The sequence below is a fragment of the Pongo pygmaeus genome, chromosome 1 (genome assembly GCF_028885625.2).
Source record: "Pongo pygmaeus isolate AG05252 chromosome 1, NHGRI_mPonPyg2-v2.0_pri, whole genome shotgun sequence".
NCBI classification, from domain to species: domain Eukaryota; kingdom Metazoa; phylum Chordata; class Mammalia; order Primates; family Hominidae; genus Pongo; species Pongo pygmaeus.
This window is the reverse complement of record NC_072373.2, coordinates 24,593,026-24,609,784: the sequence shown is the minus strand read 5'-3', so window position 1 is coordinate 24,609,784 and position 16,759 is coordinate 24,593,026. Positions and strand designations below refer to the sequence as shown.

At 36.6% G+C, this 16,759-nt stretch overlaps 1 protein-coding gene across 2 annotated transcripts in view; it reads left to right on the top strand.

The window, feature by feature from the left end:
- Positions 1-16,759, top strand: part of DNAH14 (dynein axonemal heavy chain 14) — a 510,612-nt gene that overhangs the window by 66,030 nt on the left and 427,823 nt on the right. For both annotated transcript variants that reach the window (XM_063672417.1, XM_054474368.2), the window contains exons 9-10: positions 4,867-5,011; positions 9,462-9,593. In XM_063672417.1, the coding sequence (XP_063528487.1) occupies positions 4,867-5,011; positions 9,462-9,593 (277 nt within the window). The remainder of the gene's footprint in view (positions 1-4,866; positions 5,012-9,461; positions 9,594-16,759) is intronic.

Below are 16,759 nucleotides of genomic sequence, written 5' to 3'. Positions count from 1 at the left end.
CAGTGATGGTGAGCATTTTTTCATGTGTTTTTTGGCTGCATAAATGTCTTCTTTTGAGAAGTGTCTGTTCATGTCCTTCGCCCACTTTTTGATGGGGTTGTTTGTTTTTTTCTTGTAAATTTGTTGGAGTTCATTGTAGATTCTGGATATTAGCCCTTTGTCATATGAGTAGGTTGCGAAAATTTTCTCCCATTTTGTAGGTTGCCTGTTCACTCTGATGGTAGTTTCCTTTGCTGTGCAGAAGCTCTTTAGTTTAATTAGATCCCATTTGTCAATTTTGGCTTTTGTTGCCATTGCTTTTGGTGTTTTAGACATGAAGTCCTTGCCCATTCTCTATTGTTGTTCTTTTCTCCATTTCATTGATTTCTGCTCCTATCATTATAATTTCTTTTCTCTGTTTGCTTTGGGTTTCGTTTGTTCTTTGTTTTCTAAGTTCTTAAAGTGAGAGCCTAGATTATTGATATCGCAGTGCCTCTTTAATGTAAGCATTCAGTGCTACAAATTTCTGTCAGCACTGGTTTAGCTGTATACCACATATTTTGATATGTTGTATTTTCATTCAGTTCACTGAATTTTTAATTTTCCTCGAGTCTTTCTCTTTGACCCATTTTGCAGTGTTTTCGTTCAATTTCCAGTGTTTAGATATTTTATTGTTTTTTTCCTATTACTAATTTCTAGTTTGATTTCATTGTGGTGAGAAATTGGTCTGTATGATTTTTAAAAAATTTGTTGAGTTGTTGTTGTTGTTGTTGTTGTTTCCAGGATATGGTCTTTATTGATATATGTTCCATGGGAACTTGAAAAGAATGTGTATTCTTCTATTGTTGGGTGGCATATTCTATAACACTGCTTAGATCCACTTGGTTGAAAAGTTGTTTAGCTTTCTGTATCTTTGCTGATCTTCTGCCTAGTTGTTCTGTCAGTTGTTGAGAGAGTGCTGAAGTCTCCAGCTGTAATTGTGGATTTGTCTCTTTTTCCTTTCAGTTCAGTTTTTGTTTGACGTTTTGCAGCCCTACTGTTTGGTGCATACACTTTTAGAATTATTCTGTCTTCTTGGTGGATTGATGCTTTTAACATTGTATAGTGTCCCTCAGTATTTCTGGTAGTTTGCTTTGTTCTTTGTTCTGGTAGTTTCTTTATTTGGTATTAATATAGCCACTATGTTTTCTTTTGATTAATGTTTACACAATATATCTTTTCCATCCTTTTACTTTTGATATGCCTATATTTGAAGTGAGTTTCTTATAGACAGCATATAGTTGTGCCATGGGTTTTTTTTTGGTTTTTTGTTTTGTTTTTTTTGAGATGGAATTTCACTCTTGTTGCCTAGGCCGGAGTGCAATGGTAAGATTTCAACTCACCACAACTTCCGCCTCCCGGGTTCAAGCCATTCTCCTGCCTTAGCCTCCCAAGTAGCTGGGATTACAGACGCGCACCACCACGCCCGGCTAATTTTGTATTTTTAGTAGAGATGGGGTTTCTCCATGTTGGTCAGGCTGGTCTCGAACTCCCAACCTCAGGTGAGCTGCCCGCCTCAGCCTCCCAGAGTGCTGGGATTACAGGCATAAGCCACTGTTGCCTAGCATATGCCATATTTTAAAATCCATTCTACCAATCTCTGTCTTTTAATTGCCATATTTAGACTATTTAAATTTAATCTGATTATTTATATGGGCTTTAAGTTGTAAGCCATTTTTTTTATTCTGTTCCTTCTCTCTGCTGTTTGTTTCTATGTTTTATTTTTCCTGCCTTGAACATTTTTAAGAATTCCATTTTTTTATCTATAGTATTTTTCAATGTGTCTCTTTGTGTAGCTTTTTTAGTGGTTGCTATAGTATAAGATTATGTATATATTACAGTCTACTGATGTTATAATGTTATCAGTTTGAATGATATGTAGAAACTTTCATGTTTCTTTACCTTCCTGTTTGTAATATATTGTCTTAAATAGTTTTTATGCATACATTTGAAACTTTATCAAACAATGTTATAATTTTTGCTTCTGTCATCAAATGGAATTTAGAAAGCTCATGAGAGGAATATTCTATTTGCTTTTTTTTTTTATCATGTACTTTCTTCCTTTTTAATGTTGCAGTGTTCCCTCTTTTATTGTTTGGTTGTTTGATTTCTGTTTAAAGAACTTTCTCTAGCCATATTTTTAGTGTAGGTCTGTTAGTACACAAGTTCTTCTACTTTTCCTTTGTCTCAGAATGTCTTAATTTCCTCTTCATTCATGAACATTTTTGCTAGATATAGGATTCTGGGTTGACAGTTCCTTTCTTTCAGCACTTGAAAAACATTGTGTCACTTTCTTCTGACCTCCATGGTCATTTGAATTGTTTTTCTCCGATAGATAAAGTATTTTTCCTCTTGCTCATTTCAAGGTTTTTTCTTTGTGTTTAGTTTTCAGAAGTTTGACTTTGACATGTTTTTGGTGTGGATTACTTTGTCTTTATCCTGTTTTGAGTTCCCTTAGCTTCTTGAATCTCTAGGTTTGCGTTTCTTTTGACAAATTTGGAATGTTTCAGCCATTATTTCTTCAAGTATTTTTTTTTTTTTTAGCCCTGTCTTCTTTAAGCTCTCCTTCTGAGACTTCAGACACAAATGCTAGATCGATTTTGTAATCCCACAGGTGAATGAAGATTTGTTCTTTTTTTTTTTTTTTTTCTTTTTTCTGAGATGGAATCTCACTCTGTTGCCCAGGCTGGATGGAGTGCAGTGACATGATCTCAGCTCACTGCAGCCTCTACCTCCTGGGTTCAAACGATTCACTTCCCTCATTTTTTTCCTGTTGTTTGGACTGGATAATTTCTGTTTTTCTGTCAGTTCACTGATTTGTTTCTCTGTCTGCTTCATGCTGTCATTGAGTTCATCCATTGAGTTTTTTTGTATGTCTGTCATTGTATTTTTTAATTCTAAAATTTCCATTTGGTTCTTCTTTATGTCTGCTATTTCTTTACATATTACCACCCAATGGGGACAAATGTCCAAGCTCCCTACTTCAGTTTCCCTGAAAACCCTCCATGGAGGCATTAAGGGTGCTTTATAACAATTCACCAAGAGTAGAACTCTAGGCTTCCCACTCACCCTTTTTTCCCTGTGGTATTTGGCTGGAATAGAACAGTTATCGAATAAAAGTTTCTGTCATGGTAGGCTGCCCCTTTCCCGGTCCTTTAGCTAGGCAATGGTTTTTTTTTTTTTTTAATCTGTACCCATTGGTGTTTCTAGGTTACTGGTTTCTTCAGCTTCAAGTCTGGGATATATTGGGCAAAAAGGAAACCCAGGGAACTTACCAGCATGTCATTTCTAGCCACCTTGCTTTTTCTTCCCCACCCTTCAATGTTTTTTTTATGTTTGCTTTAATGTAATGTCCAGAGTTTTTAGTTGTACTGAGCAGGAAGAACAGTGAAAAGTATGTCTATTTCATTTTTCCTGGAATCCAGTACCTGAGTAGTAATAGTCTTTTGTGATATGTTCCCTAATACCCAGCAGTTCTAGTTTGTGTGTGAGTTATGTTGTGGATAATGTATTTTGTTTTCTTTTGTAATAAAATAGAAATCTGTGGTGAATTCCTTATAATACTTGAAGACAGTCATCAGTCGATGTGTTATTTTTCTCTTGTTAGATCATGCATTACAGCTATAAATTTTTTCATGTTTTCCATGTCTATAATTATTTTTATGTGCACCCTCCCCATTTTCATATCTATGTTGAAATATGCAAACCAAAATTTAATACATTTTTAAAAGAAAAAAAGAAAACTTTAAACAAATGCTGAATAATGTGAGTTTATTATTACCTAAATTTTGATAGTCACTGTCTTGTTAATAAATACTGAGATTGTGTTTGCTTTTTGTGATATTTTACTTTCTATGATGTACCACATGTCTTTAGCATAATCTCTTTTTCTGTATCAGATACTTAGAGGGATGTCATCAAATTCTTCTATGTCTAGGAGTAGTTTTATGTTATGTGAGGCTTATATAATTGGGGAGGGTTCTTTAAGATAAATAGTACAAGGCTTTGGAATAGGCAGTGTAAATGATGAACCCATGAAGCTTAAACTTCACTACCTTTATAATATATAAAGCCCTCAACTGTAAAATAGAAAGAGGGAAGAGATAATTTCTGATTTTTATATTTTCTGTATATTATGAGCTTGATAACCCTTAAAAATCAGCCACTCCAAAGGGATGATTCAGGGCAGAAGGCCCCCTCTTCTCCACGTTGCACAGGGAAGTTTGCTTTACTTGATCCAATTTTTAAGGAACCTCATCTCTTCTACTCTGCCCTTTTCTCCCCGAGTTCTGTCTTTCTGTTATTTCCAATGCAGTTAGTAGTGATTTGTCTCACCTTTGTGATCATTATTTAGACTAGTAGAAAAAGACAGAGAAAAGAAAAGGGCCCATCTTCTTTATTTTAGGATATAGGTAGTTGGAAATTTTAAGAAACATTCTCCCAGTGGTCCCTATTCCAGTTAGTATTTTTTCCTATAATTGGGAGAAAAGTACATTGAAGGAATTTATTTAGATTTAGTGAATTTAATACATCGAGGACATATAATTCATTTTATATAATATTTCCTCATATTTCAAAATTATTAGAACTCAGTGGCATAACAGAATGTCATTACTTGTTTCCCCCTCCTATTTTGTTCTTATTCAACACACCTAGCCCCAGAACCTTGCCTACAACATTATCATCCAAACACAACCCCTAATGCTTACTAATCATTATCATTTAAAATGGGGTAGATGTAAAACATTTTGACTATGAGGATATTAACTAAACCATACTACTAACCTCTAAATTAATTTTATTCATTTTGAATGAGAGATAAATCTGTAGAAATTTTTTAACTTTCAGGTCATTTTTGTACCACCATCTTTTTTTGGCTGATGACTTATTTCAAACCTGTTTGCTTTATATAAGAGGACTTTGTGAAGATGCAATTAATCTCAAAAATTATAATGACCATGAAAATAATCTATCTGCCATATGCCTTGTAAAGGTGAGTAGAAGTATACTACTATAAGCTAATATTGGTATATAGAAACTAGGAAGAAAAATAGCATTTTGAATTAAAAACAGATTTCTAAATTCATAAATAAACCATCTCTTTCGATTACTACTGTTCTAAAATATCTGCAAAGAATGTGGGTTCCTTGCAATAAATTTTAATAGTTAACATTTCTTGTAATTTCTTCCTTATGCCTAACCTAAGTCTATAAGTCCCTTTATTTTCAAATGTATTTCTGAATGTGTAATATTATTTAAAATAATCAGTTATCTCTTATACATAATTGATATTCTTCCTCTAGTATAGCATGTCAAGATATTTTCATAAGCTTCAACTGAGAAGTTTTGGTTAAATTTATGAATTCTCCTATTTCAAGATTCTAGAAAAAGTGAGCCTCTTAATGGAATAATTTAATTTATATAAGATAGCTCTTTTGAGTGGTTAAGTACCTAGAACTAATTAAGTCTACAATTGAACAAGATTCTAGTGGATTTTACTTCACTCACTCAATGTATGGGGAGAAAAGTAAAATTGATAGAGTTATCTAGACTAAGAAAGAGGAATTGTTAAGGGGCTTGGACAAGTTAAATATTTGATAATTAGCTCGAAAATCAGTTGTGTTGACTACATGTAACAAGATCAATACTTGTAAATCAACATCGTATGTTTAGAATTGATTATGTGTAATGACTGATACATAGTAGTTGCTCAACAAGTCTTTGAGTGAATAAAAGAATAAACTAATGAAGGAGGAGGAATTATCACATAGATGTATATTTTTTATACTTATATAGAGAATGTTTATGTTTCAAAAGGATTAAATTCACCTTAAGTAGGAGACATTTCACAGAGGAATCTTTTTGATTTGGTTTTTATGTAGAAGGAAATAGGATATGGTTTTCATGTAGAAGGAAATAAAATAATCTGTGATATCAGATTATTTTGTAAATGGCTGAGTGACAAAATTTATTAATTTTTAATGATGGGTGGGAAGGCATAAAAGACTTTAAAATACCTTTGAAGTCTGTGCCTTAAATGCTACCAAATGATAGAGAACATTACCAGTGATAGAGAAGAAGTGTTAGGGCTCTTTCCTAGAGACCTTAGGCCATGTCAGCTTTAATATAGAACATCAGGAGGAAGAGAACAGACTTTTCCAGACAATATGTAAGTATTTATTATCTATTATATGCAAAATGCTGTGCAAAGGAGATGAATACAAAGTGAAAAACAAAGCTTTGCTGTTTTCAATCTGCTTACAGTTCATGGGAAGAAATAATTCTTTATATATAAAAATGAAAACTAATTCTAGTTTCTTTGTTGTGCTAATCATTCTACCTAACCCATTAGCAAAGTATAAGGTAAGGAATGTTTACTGGCAAATAATACTTGTAAAACAGTCATGTTACAGAAATCCAGAGGAGGCAGAGATTAGCCTTATTTGGAATTAAAGTTAGGTCATGCCTCATATTTTGAGCTAGGCTGTGCTGGATTTGAATAGCCATAGAAGAGGAGATAAGGCTTTTAAGTAAATAATATAAATGTGAGTAAGGCATTCAATATGTATTTGATTTGAAAGTTAGATTGGCTCTTGAATGTCAGGCCAAGAATAACACAGTAGGGGAAAAGTAGGATTTCAACCTGCCCATAGGGCAGGGGCACTCCTAGTGGTGACTGTTATGAGGGCAATTTACAAGAATGGGAATTTCTGATACTGTATGTGGAAAAGCCAGGTTTAGATGGAGGAAGAGCAGAGATTGGTATCCTGGAGAACCAAGCTGGGGTCAGGAGTCGGGGTGGCCAGTTGTGCATTAGAATCGGAAGGCTGTGCATAGCCCAGGGATGCAGACGCCAATGAAGACTGACAACGAGGATGTAAGGAGAATGAAGCAAGGTTATCAATGTGAAGAATGGGATTGTTCAGAAGTTAATGCCATTAATGGTGGTCATACGTGTACTCTGCTGGGATGAAAGCATACCTTTGAAGAGGGTGGAATTTCTCGAACTGGAAGGTAAAGAACATATGTTCTTTGTTCAAATCTTCACTTTCAAATGGATGGAATATTATGTTTTTGTATTACCAGAGATTAATTCTTAGCTTAGTTGATGGAGATTTCTCCCAGCTAGATTCTGAATGAATTTTGAATAAAATTCACCTATTTGGACAAAACTTAGTTCTAGAGAGATTGCCACTTATCCAAGTTGACAGAATCATGTAGAGTTGAGACTTTGGATCATGTTTCATATTCGAGTGAAGTTTGTTTTATTGAGCAGTATTTGGGTGCTTAATAAAAATGTAAATATTTGTGTCCCACTCCTTTTGCAAGAGAGGGCAGTGAGTGGTGCTGGTAATCTACATTTTAAATCGGTTCCTCAGTTAACTGTTAGGCAGGATAAATTTTGAGAACTACTCTTAAAGAACAACTATTCAAAGTTTTTGAACATGGTATTTTAGGAAAATTATTGTGATATTGGTTTTTGGGAAAAATTGGTAGTGGAGAGATACTTGGGTAATAGAGATCAATTATTATAGTACTGGATAAATGCAGGTATAAGCAATAAAGACTGTAATTAGGATGTCGTCAGTAAGACCAGAAAGGCAGGGAAATTTTGAAAAATTTGGACCTGGTAGTCAGATATGGGACCAGGAGAATGGAAACTTAAAGAATAAATCCAAAATTTTAAGCAAGAGCAGTACTTTTCAATCTTTTTTGTTGTGGGAAGATACATTTATTAATTTTTATAATATAACTATATGATAAAAGATAAAGATATCTGTATATTTATTAATGAAAATGTATTTTGTTAATAAACACAGTAGTGGAAAAACAATACTGAAAGAAGGAAGAATGATGTAATATACATGCATGTATGGAACATTATGATTTTGTATTACCAGAGATTAATTCATAGCATAGTTGATAGAGATTTCTTCCTTGTAGATTCTGAATGAATTCTGAATAAAATTAACCTTATTTGAATTATTTAATTTTACCCTCTTTATGCTGTGTTGTGGGAAGTTGGGGACCCCAAACAGAGGGACCGGCTGAAGCCATGGCAGAAGAACATAAATTGTGAAGATTTCATGGACATTTATTAGTTCCCCAGATAAATACTTTTATAATTTCTTGTGCCTGTCTTTACTGCAATCTTTGAACATAAATTGTGAAGATTTCATGGGCATTTATCACTTCCCCAATCAATACTCTTATAATTTCCTATGCCTGTCTTTACTTTAATCTCTTAATCCTGTCATCTTTGTAAGCTGAGGATGTATGTCGCCTCAGGACCCTGTTATGATTGCGTTATCTGTACAAATTGTTTTTAAAACGTGTGTTTGAACAATATGAAATCTGGGCACCTTGAAAAAGAACAAGATAACAACGATTTTCAGGAAACAAGGGAGATAACCATAAGGTCTGACTGCCTGCAGGGCCGGGCAGAATAGAGTCATTCTCTTCTTGCAGAAAGCGAATAGGAGAAATATTGCTGAATTCTTTTCCCAGCAAGGAATAACCCTGGGAAGGGAATGCATTCCCAGGGGAAGGTCTCTAAAATGGCCGCTCTGGGAGTGTCTGTCTATTGCAGTAGAAGATAAGGGATGAAATATGCCCTGGTCTCCTGCAGCGCCCTCAGGCTTGCTAGGATTAGGAAATTCCAGCCTAGCGAATTCTAGTCAGATCGGTTTTCTGCTCTCAAACCCTGTTTCCTGTTAAGACGTTTATCGATGCCAATGCATGCCCAGTGGGACATGGAACCTCATCAGTAATTCTAATTTCGCCCTGGCCTTGTGATCTTGCTCTCCCATTTGCCTTGTGATATTTTATTGCCTTTTGAAGCATGTGATCTCTATTCGTACACTCCCTCCTCTTTTGAAATTCCTAATAAAAACTTGCTGGTTTTGTGGCTCAGGGGCATCACGGAACCTGCCGATATGTGATGTCACCCCCAGAGGCCCAGCTGTAAAATTTCTCTCTTTTGTACTCTTTCTCTTTATTTCTCAGACCAGCTGACACTTAGGGAAAATAGAAAAGAACATACTTTGAAATATTGGGTGCTGGTTTCCGCAATAATGCTGTATTTTATCTTTGTGTTTTAAATTGTTACAGATAATGGTGACTTCAAAAGTAAAAGTAGTTTCTGGGATTGGTGGATTCTCTGCATGCATAAATGTTTCAACAACACATCAGCTCTTGAATTTTCTGCTTCGATTTAATCTTAATTATTATTTAAAACAGCAATGTATTTTTCTGTATTTTAATCAAGATTTAGTTAGATTAACAAGTGTTTAAATTTGAAAAACATGTAAGTCATATGGGATATACAGAAGAAAATGAAAAATATGGAGTCTTCTTTATGACATGAAAAGACCAAATATTTTCTCTTTTTTAAATATGAATTTTGACTTTCTAACACTGAACATTTACTATCATCTAATTAGCTGGATAGTTCTCGAACATATTCTCTAGATGAATTTTGTGAAGAGCAGTTACAGCAAGCTACCCAGGCATTGAAACAACTTGAGGACATCAGGAATAAAGCAATTTCAGAGATGAAAAGTACTTTTCTAAAGGTAATTCTTTAATTGTATCATATTTATCAAAGTTGCAATTTACTGGCTGAAGCAGTTGATCCAAATTGCATCCCTGGAAAAAGTATCTGAAATGGAAAGGTAAGGAACAAAGGTGATTAATTAACCAACTAACTGGTACTATGTATTTACTATATACAAGAATTTTTCCAGGTATGATATAAAATGCAAATAAATATATATTTTTATATATATGAATGCATATATGTGTATATCTATATACAACTCATGAAATTTAATATATTTAAATGCTAAGGATGATGACTCTCAAACTTCAGTGGCCAAGAGAATCACCTAGAAGGCCTGATAAAACAAGAGATTTCTGTTTCAGTAGGCACAGCCTGAGGATGTACATTTCTTTTTCTTTTTTTTTTTTTATACTTTTAAGTTCTGGGATACATGTGCAGAACGTACAGGTTTGTTACATAGGTATACATGTGCTATGGTGGTTTGCTGCACCCATCAACCCATCATTTACATTAGGTATTTCTCCTAATGCTATCTGTCCCCTTGCCCCCAACCCCGTGACATGCCCCAGTATATGATGTTCCCCTCCCTGTGCCCATATGTTCTCATTGTTCAACTCCAACTTATGAGTGAGAACATGCAGTGTTTGTTTTTCTGTTCCTGTGTTAGTTTGCTGAGAATGATGGTTTCCAGCTTCATCGGCATCCCTGCAAAGGACATGAACTCATTCTTTTTTATGGTTGCGTAGTATTCCATGGTGTATATGTGCCACATTTTCTTTATCCAGTCTAACATTAATGGGCATTTGGATTGGTTCCAAGTATTTGCTATTGTGAATAGTGCTGCAATAAACATACGTGTGCATGAGTCTTTATAGTAGAATGATTTATAATCCTTTGGGTATATACACAGTAATGGGATTGTTGGGTCAAATGGTATTTCTAGTTCTAGATCCTTGAAGAATCACCACACTGTCTTCCACAATGATCAAACTAATTTACACCCCACCAACAGTATAGAAGCTTTCCTGTTTCTCTATAGCATCTGTTGTTTCCTGACTTTTTTTTTTTTTTTTTTGTATTTTTAGTAGAGACAGGGTTTCACTGTGTTAGCCGGGATTGTCTTGATCTCCTGACCTCGTGATCCACCCGCCTTGGCCTCCCAAAGTGCTGGGATTACAGGCGTGAGCCACCGCACCCGGCTGTTTCCTGACTTTTTAATGATCGCCCTTCTAACTGGCATGAGATGGTATCACATTGTGGTTTTGATTTGCATTTCTTTAATGACCAGTGATGATGAGGGTTTTTTTTATATGTTTGTTGGCCACATGAATGTCTTCTTTTGAAAAGTGTCTGTTCATATCCTTTGCCTACTTTTTAATGGGGTTATTTTTTCTTGTAAATTTGTTTAAGTTCTTTGTAGATTCTGGATATTAGCCCTTTGTCAGATGGATAGATTGCAAAAATTTTCTCCCATTCTGTAGGTTGCCTGTTCACTCTGATGGTAGTTTCTTTTGCTGTGCAGAAGCTCTTTAGTTTAATTAGATCCTATTTGTCAATTTTGGCTTTTGTTGCCATTGCTTTTGGTGTTTTAGTCATGAAGTCTTTGCCCATGCCTCTGTCCTGGTATTACCTAGGTTTTCTTCTAGGGTTTTTATGGTTTTAGGTCTTACATTTAAGCCTTTAATCTATCTTGAGTTAATTTTTGTATAAGGTGTAAGGAAGTGGTCCAGTTTCAGTTTTCTGCATATGGCTAGCCAGTTTTCCCAACACTTTTAATTAAATAGGGAATCCTTTCCCCATTTCTTGTTTTTGTCAGGTTTTTCAAAGATCAGATGGTTGTAGATGTGTGGTGTTATTTCTGAGGCCTCTGTTCTGTTCCATTGGTCTGTATATCTGTTTTGGTACCAGTACCATGCTGTTTTGGTTACTGCAGCCTTGTAATATAGTTTGAAGTCAGGTAACATAATGCCTCCAGCTTTGTTCTTTTTGCTTAGGATTGTCTTGGCTATAAAGGCTCTTTTTTGGTTCCATATTAAATTTAAAGTAGTTTTTTCTAATTATGTGAAGAAAGTCAATGGTAGCTTGATGGGAATAGCATTGAATCTATAAATTACTTTGGGAAGTATGACCATTTTCACAATATTGATTCTTCCTATCCATGAGCATGTAATGTTTTTCCATTTGTTTGTGTCCTCTCTTATTTCCTTGAACAGTTGTTGGTAGTTCTCCTTGAAGAGGTCCTTCACATCTCTTGTAAGTTGTATTTTATTATCTTTTGTTGCAATTGTGAATGGGAGTTTGCTCATGATTAGGCTCTTTGTTTGTCTATTATTGGTGTATAGGAACGCTTGTGATTTTTGCACATTGGTTTTGTATCCTGAGACTTTGCTGAAGTTGCTTATCAGGTTAAGGAGTTTTTGGGCTGAGACGATGGGGTTTTCTAAATATATGATCATGTCATCTGCAAAGAGAGATAATTTGACTTCCTCTCTTCCTATTTGAATACCTTTCTTTCTTTCTTTTTCCTGATTGCCCTAGCCAGAACTTCCAATATTATGTTGAATAGGAGTGGTGAGAGAGGGCATCCTTGTCTTGTGCCAGTTTTCAAAGGGAATGCTTCCAACTTTTGCTTGTTCAGTATAATATTGACTGTGGGTTTGTCATAAATAGCTCTTATTATTTTGAGATCTGTTCCATTAATACCTAGTTTATTGAGAGTTTTTAGCATGAAGGGGTGTTGAATTTTATTGAAAGCCTTTTCTGCATCTATTGAGATAATCATGTGGATTTCATCATTGGTTCTGTTTGTGTGATGGACTACGTGTATTGATTTGTGTATGTTGAACCAGCCTTGCATCCTAGGGATGAACCCGACTTAATCTTGGTGGATAAGCTTTTTAATGTGCTGCTGGATTCGGTTTGCCAATATTTTATTGAGGATTTTTGCATCGATGTTCATCAGGGATATTGGCCTGAAATTTTCCTTTTTTGTTGTGTCTCTACCAGGTTTTGGTATCAGGATGATGCTGGCCTCAGAAAATGAGTCAGGGACGAGTCCCTCCTTTTCTATTGTTTGGAATAGTTTCAGACAGAATGGTACCAGCTCCTCTTTGTACCTCTGGTAGAATTCAGCTGTGATTCCATCTGGTCCTGGACTTTTTTTGGTTGGTAGGCTATTAATTACTCCCTCAATTTCAGAACTTGTTATTGGTCCATTCAGGGTTTCATCTTCTTCCTGGTTTAGTCTTGGGAAGTTGTATGTGTCCAGGAATTTATCCATTTCCTCTAGATTTTCTATTTTATTTGTATAGAGGTATTTATAGTATTCTCTGATGGTAGTTTGTATTTCTGTGGGATGAGTAGTTGTCTCCCCTTTATCATTTTTTATTGTGTCTACTAGTTTCTTCTCTCTTTTCTTCTTTATTAGTCTGGCTAGTGGTCTATCCATTTTGTTAATCTCTTGAAAAAAAAACAGCTCCTGGATTCATTGATTTTTTTGAACTTTGTTTTTGTGTCTCTATCTCCTTCAGTTTACTCTGATCTTAGTTATTTCTTGTCTTCTGCTAACTTTTGAATTTGTTTGCTCTTGCTTCTCTAGTTCTTTTAATTGTGATGTTAGGGTGTCGATTTTAGATCTTTCCCACTTTCTCCTGTGGGCATCTATTGCTATAAACTTCCCTCTAAACACTACTTTAGCTGTGTCCCAGTGATTCTGGTACATTATGTCTTTGTTCTCATTGGTTTCAAAGAACTTAATCATTTCTGCTTTAATTTTGTCATTTACCCAGTAGTCATTCAGAAGCAAGTACTATATGGTGCTGAGAAGAATGTATATTCTGTTGATTTGGGGTGGAGTGTTGTGTAGATGTCTATTAGGTTTGCTTGGTCCAGAGCTGAGTTCAAGTCCTAAATATCCTTGTTAATTTTCTGTCTCATTGATCTGTCTAATGTTGGCAGTGAGGTGTTAAAGTCTCCCACTATTATTGTGTGTGAGTCTAAGCCTCTTTGTAGGTCTCTAAGAACTTTCTTTATGAATCTGGGTGCTCCTGTGTTGGGTGCATATATATTTAGGATAGTTAGCTCTTCTTGTTGCATTGATCCCTTTACCATTATGTAATGCCCTTCTTTGTCTTTTTTAAATCTTTGTTGGTTTAAAGACTGTTTTATCAGATGCTAGGAATGCAACCTCTGCTTTTTTTTTTTTTTTTTTCGCTTTCCATTTGCTTGGTAAATCTTCCTCCATCCCCTTATTTTGAGCCTATGTGTGTCTTTGTACGTGAGATGTATCTCCTGAATACAGCACACCGATGGATCTTGACTCTTTATCCGATTTGCCAGTCTGTGTCTTTTAATTGGAGCATTTAGCCTGTTTACATTTAAGGTTAATATTGTTATGTGTGAATTTCATCCTGTCATTATGATGCTAGCTGGTTATTTTGCCCATTAGTTGATGCAGTTTCTTCATAGTATCAATGGTCTTTACAATTTGGCATGTTTTTGCAGTGGCTAGTACTGGTTTTTCCTTTCCATATTTAGTGCTTCTTTCAGGAGCTCTTATAAAGCAGGCCTGGTGGTGACAAAATCCCTCAGCATTTGCTTGTCTTTAAAGGATATTATTTCTCCTTCACTTATGAAGGTTAATTTGGCTGGATATGAAATTCTGGATTGAAAATTCTTTTCTTTAAGAATGTTGAATATTGGCCCCCACTCTATTCTGGCATGTAGAGTTTCTGCAGAGAGATCCACTGTTAGTCTGATGGGCTTCCCTTTTCAGGTAACTCAACCTTTCTCTCTGGCTGACCTTTACTTTTTTTTTTTTCATTTTAACCTTGGTGAATCTGATGATTATATGTCTTGGGGTTGCTCTTCTCAAGGAGTATCTCTGTGATGTTCTCTGAATTTGAATGTTGGCCTGTCTTGCTAGATTGGGGAAGTTCTCCTGGATAATATCCTGAAGTGTGTTTTCCCACTGGGTTCCGTTCTCCCCATCACTTTCAGGTACACCAGTCAAACATAGGTTTGGTCTTTTCACATAGTCTCATATTTCTTTGAGGCTTCGTTCATTCCTTTTCATTCTTTTTTCTCTAGGCTTGTCTTCACACTTTATTTCATTAAGTTGATCTTCAATCTCTGATATCCTTTTTTTCCACTTGATTGCTTTGGCTATTGATGCTTGTGTATGCTTCACAAAGTTCTCGTGCTGTGTTTTTCAGCTCCGTCAGGTCATTCATGTTCTTCTGTAAACTGGTTATTCTAGTTAGCAATTCCTCCAGCCTTTTATCAAGGTTCTTACCTTCCTTGCATTGGGTTAGAACATGCTGCTTTAGCTTGGAGGAGTTTGTTATTACCCACCTTCTGAAGCCTACTTCTGTCAGTTCATCAGACTCATTCTCCATCCAGTTTTGTTCCCTTGCTGGTGAGGAGTTGTGATTCTTTGGAGGAGAAGAGGCATTCTGGTTTTTGGAATTTTCAGCCTTGGTGCACTGTATTTTCCTCATCTTCATGGATTTATCTACCTTTGGTCTTTGCTGTTGGTGACCTTCAGATGGAGTTTTTGCGTGGTCTTTTTTTTTGTTGTTGTTGATGTTGATGCCATTGCTTTCTGTTTGTTGGTTTTTCTTCTACCAGTTAGGCCCCTCATCTGTAGGTCTCCTGGAGTTTGCTGGGGGTCCACTGTAGCCCCTGTTTGCCTGGGTATCACCAATGGAGGCTGCAGAACAGCAAAGACTGCTGCCTGCTCCATCCTCTGGAAGCTTTGTCTCAGGGGGACCCACCAGATACCAGCTGGAGCTCTCCTGTATGAGGTGTCTGTCGACCTCTACTGGGAGGTGTTTCCCAGTCAGGAGGCACAGGGGTCAGGGACCCACTTGAGGAGACAGTCTATCCCTTAGCAAAGCTTGAGCACTGTGCTGGGAGATCCATTGCTCTCTTCAGACCTGGCAGGCAGGAATGTTTAAGTCTGCTGAAGCTCGCCCACAGCCACCCCTTCCCCCAGGTGCTCTGTGCTAAGGAAATGGGAGTTTTATCTGTAAGCCCCTGACTGGGGCTGCTGCCTTTCTTTCAGAGATGCCCTACCTAGAGAGGAGGAATCTAGAGAGGCAGTCTAGCTACAGTGGCTTTCAGGTGCTGTGGTAGGCTCTGCCCAGTCCAAACTTCCCAGGGACTTTGTTTACACTGTGAGGGGAAAATTGTCTACTCAAGCCTCAGTAATGGTGGATGCCCCTTCCCCCACCAAGCTTGAGCATCCCAGGTCGACTTCAGACTGCTGTGCTGGTAGCAAGAATTTCAACCCAGTGGATCTTAGCTTGCTGGGCTCCTTGTGGGTGGGATCTGTTGAGCAAGACCACTTGGCTTCCTGACTTCATCCCCCTTTCTAGGGGAGTGAATGGTTCTGTCTCGCTGGTGTTCCAGTTACCACTGGGGTATGAAAAAAACTCCTGCAGCTAGCTCGGATTTTTGCCATACCAGCCATCCAGTTTTGTGTTTGAAACCCAGGACCCTTATGGTGTAGGCACCTGAGGGAATTTCCTGGTCTGTGGGTTGCCAAGACCATGGGAAAAGTGTAGCATCTGGGCTGGAAAGTCTTGTCCCTCATGGCATAGTCCCTCATGGCTTCCCTTGGCTAGTGGAGGGAGTTCCCTGACCCCTTGCACTTCCTGGGTGAGGTGATGCCCCACCCTACTTTGACTTGCCCTCTGTGGGCTGCACCCACTGTCTAACCAGTCCCAATGAGATGAACCAGGTACCTCAGTTGGAAATGCAGAAATCACCTGCTTCCTGTGTTGGTCTTTCTGGGAGCTGCAGACTGGAGCTGTTTCTATTTGGCCATCTTTCCTCACTAGTGTTTTTGTTTATTTTTTTTTTAATGTAGGCACTTATTGCTATAAATTTGCCTCTTAGTATTGCTTTTGCTGTGTCCTATAGGTTTTGATATATTATGTTTCAATTTTCATTTGTTCAAAGAATTTCAAAATTTCATTCTTAGTTTCTTCACCCATTTGTTGTTCAGGAACATGTTTAATTTTTATGTATTTGTATAGCTTCAGCTGTTTCTCTTGTTATTGATGTCTAGCTCTATTCCCTTGTGCTCGGGTAAGATACTTGATATGATTTTAATTTCTGAAATGTGTTGAGACTTGTGTTCTAAAATATGGTCAATCATGGAGAATGTTCTGTGTG